This window comes from Calliphora vicina, chromosome 4 (assembly GCF_958450345.1).
Source record: "Calliphora vicina chromosome 4, idCalVici1.1, whole genome shotgun sequence".
Taxonomy (NCBI): Eukaryota; Metazoa; Arthropoda; class Insecta; order Diptera; family Calliphoridae; genus Calliphora; species Calliphora vicina.
The window spans coordinates 42,775,094-42,779,115 of NC_088783.1; the positions used below are offsets into that span (position 1 = coordinate 42,775,094).

Here is a 4,022-nt window from a genome sequence, read left to right on the forward strand (position 1 = left end):
AATAAGCGTTTAATCAAGAAAGGGAGCTCGATCTCTGATCACTCATATTTCTGGCCAAAAATCGATTTTTTATATAAAAACTCAAAATATCTAAATTCGCTAATAAGTTGGCCAATAAGCGTTAATTCAAGAAAAAGAGCTCGATCTGTGATCACTCATATTTCTGGCCAAAAATCGATTTTTTATATAAAAACTCAAAATATCTAAATTCGCTAATAAGTTGGCCAATAAGCGTTTAATCAAGAAAAAGAGCTCGATCTGTGATCACTCATATTTCTGGCCAAAAATCGATTTTTTATATAAAAACTCAAAATATCTAAATTCGTTAATAACTTGGCCAATAAGCTTTTAATCAAGAAAAGGTGCTCGATCTGTGATCACTCATTTTTCAGACCTAAATTCGATTACTTGTATAAAAACACAAAATATCTACATTGATTTACAGAATACATGTAAATCAATGTAGATATTTTGAGTTGTTGCAAGACTTAGGCCCTAATTTAATAAATCACGTCACCAAAGTGATATTTATGTGCAAAGCAAAAACAACATTTCACACATTTTAAAAATTTGTTTTTGTTTTGTGTACACAATTATCAAATAATGAAAGGCAAATCAACGCTTGAATTTTTGTGCGTTTGTTTGGTTCAGAATTTGTACATAAAACAAAAACAAATTTTTGAAATGTGTTAAATGTTGTTTTTGCTTTGCACATAAATATCACTTTGGTGACGTGATTTACAAAATTAGGGCCTTAAGATTTTTGACAACAAACTTATGTTCTTTGTCTCTTAGTAGCTTAGTATCATTCAATAATACGTTTTTTTCTCTTTAACTATTTTTACCCTCTTCTCACGAATTCACAAATCGATCACAAGCATTTTTTTTAACTTGGACAGGACAACGTCTATTGGGTCAGCTAGTACTCCATAAAAACAATCATTTATACATTTTATTTTTTTTTTAATATTTTTATTTTTTTTGGTCAACAATTTACAAAAAGTGTTTTAATTACTAACAAAAATTAATAATGTCTACACGTTGAAACTTAAAAAACTAGCAACAAAATGATTGGTTTTAACAGCCAATCTGTAATGCAGTGAGGTGAGTGGTGAAGAAACAGGAACAAAGGAAAAACAACGGAAATATATCACAAAAGATGAAAGATTAGATTAGTTTAACAAAAAAAAATGGCAGATGTGTTTAGAGTTGGATAGATGAGTGGTTAAATTTACCAACCACCATGACCACCAGCAGACCAACCGCCATGACCGCCACTGTAACCACCACTTCCGCCACTGACTACTTTAACGATTTTCACTTCACCACCGACACCATGACCAGCGGAGAAACCTCCATGACCACCACCGATGCCATAAGAGTAGCCAGCATCACCACCGGAGAATCCACCGTGACCGCCAGCAACGAAGCCACCATCTTCATGTACTACTTTAACGATTTTAACATCACCGCCAGCATGACCACCGGAGAAACCACCATGGCCGCCAGAGAAACCTCCATGACCACCGGAGTAGCCACCAAGACCGCCAGAGGAGCCGTGAGAGACGACCTTAACGATTTTGACATCTTCTACGCCACCATGACCACCGCCATAGCCGCCATCGAAACCACCGCTGTAACCGCCATCGAAACCACCGCTGTAACCGCCATCGAAGCCACCACCATGACCATGATCAAGACCTCCTTCATGGACTACTTTAACAACAGTAGCAGCACTGCTGCCACCGGATGAATAGCCACCGGAAGAATAGCCACCGGAGTGACCACCAGAGTATCCACCGGAGTGACCACCAGAGTATCCACCGGAGTGACCGCCGGAGTAGCCACCACTGCCAGCGCCATAGCTGTAGCCACCAGAGCTACCACCGCCAAGGCCCAAAAATCCAGCCTGGGCAACAGCTACCAAAGCAAATAGGCATACGAAAACCTTAAAAATAAAAAAAAAACAAATTAATTCACATTCTTGCCAATATCCATATAGTAAAGTATTCCAATCGTTGATCATGCCGGAAACTCACCTTCATTTTGTTGTAAGTTTTGTTTAATTTAAAATCAAATTGTGTAGACGAAGCTAACCAAACTGTAGTACCAAACTGTGTTTAGATAACTAACGATATTTTCAAAAACCACTCCAACTTTTATACTACAAACCTCGCACAACATCATAACACACGACATTACGAGCGTTTATCATCAAGATTATGCAGAGAGATACAACATTTTTATGTACGAGCGAGTATGTTTGCATGTAAAAAGACAAACAACAATCCAAAGAAACATCATTGTCGTCATCATCATCATCATCGTCATAATCATTGGTATTAACATCATTATTATGGGCTAAAAAACAGCATTTTTGCAGCACTAAAGTGAAGGTGACCTAAATGAAAACGAAAGTCTTTAATACGAGCAACATCATCTCATAAAACTAATAAATTTATGCCAGCGATTTAAAAACCAAAGCATTTCTTTAACTGGTGACCACAACAAGGAAATTTCCAATAAAAAGTCATATAAATAGTCATATTAAAGGTATTTTTATTGCTTACACATTGTTATTGGATTGAAGAGGATACCTTCAATTTGGAATTGTGTTGGTAACATGAGGAAATATTTCCACCAACATTTTCCAATAGTGTAGAATTATTTAAAATTTCCATAACTCTTTACAACAATATTTGTTACAAGAATAATAAATAAGCTATTTGTAATTATTTAGTCTCATTAAATTGGATTTCTAATTTTACAGTTATAATTTGTTGCTACTAATTTACTAATAAGGCAAAATAAATAATTTATTTTATTCATCACATTTGTATTAAAATAAATTTAAATAGCCAACAAATAAATTATAATAGTTTCAATCAAAAGAGTGTTTAAAATTCGACTTGTATTTGTTTTTGATGTTCGTTTTTGCACGGGTATTGTAAATCCCCTGCAATCCCATAATTGTTACTTTATACTTCACACATTTATTTTGAGTGCGTGATCGGCCTTTAAGTTGACATGGCAAAAAAATAAACAAGTTCCCTTATGGAAGAGAGGGAAGATTAAATTTGCAAGAAAGTGTTGTCATAGTATTTTGTATTAAATATACTTTAAATTTCCAAAATCTCCTACCATAAGTTTTAAATGAGAAACTGATCTTGCTTTCAGAGTAGGTGAAATATATGTTCGCTCACTGTGAGCGATAAAATAGACAATCGAAGGATTTCCACGACTGGCATAGAGAAATTCAAATAGAGCGGAGACTTGAGACTCGATCAACTAAATCTCGATCAACTAATGGACATTCTCAACACTTAGGTTTTTGACAACAGAGTCAGATCATTTAGAGGATTGTTTCCGATATATGTGTATTTATCTATGCCGAGTGGTTGAAATATGCTTTCCGAAGCTCCCAGATAATATACATATGTGTTTCAATATTGGGTGTATGAATTAAAAATGAGGGATTTTTTTAAATTGTTACCTTTAATTTATAAATATTTGTACAATATAAAATTATTCAAAGTATTGGCCATTGCTAGCTATGAGCATTTCCGATCTATCTTGCAAGATATGTATTCCGCGGCAAAAGAACTGATCAAGAACGAATCAAGCCAATTTCCCATACAAAGCGCTCTGCATCGATCGAAACAAATAGTAGTCGGAAGGGGCACGGTCTGGACTATAAAGCGAGTGAGGCAAAACTTCCCAACCTCATCATTCTAAATACTTTTAAAAGGTATTGCAACATGTGACCGAGCGTTGTGAAGATGGAATATTACGAATTAATGATGATGAATGTTTTACGAAAAAAAAACTCGCTTCAAATGAATCAGTTGTGTTCGGCTAGGTTCCCTATGAGGGTCTGCTCAGATTTCAGCAGCTTATAATAGATATGACCATTTTGCTCTCACCAAATAGCGCTATGGATATTTGGCTTTGGTGTCGATTCGGCTTATTGGACGGGTATCATATACACTTGGGGTTTTGTAATGGATCCATGTTTCATCACA

The 4,022-nt window shown here is 35.3% G+C and overlaps 1 protein-coding gene across 1 annotated transcript; it reads right to left on the minus strand.

Moving 5' to 3' along the window:
• Positions 1–950: 950 nt before the first annotated feature.
• On the minus strand, positions 951–2,213 carry LOC135957670 (uncharacterized). Its single transcript, XM_065508456.1, has 2 exons — positions 2,040–2,213; positions 951–1,948 (listed from the first exon to the last, which is right to left on the minus strand). Exons 1-2 carry the CDS (start codon positions 2,043–2,045, stop codon positions 1,232–1,234), a joined length of 723 nt encoding a protein of 240 aa, XP_065364528.1. The 5' UTR covers positions 2,046–2,213; the 3' UTR covers positions 951–1,231.
• Positions 2,214–4,022: the final 1,809 nt, after the last annotated feature.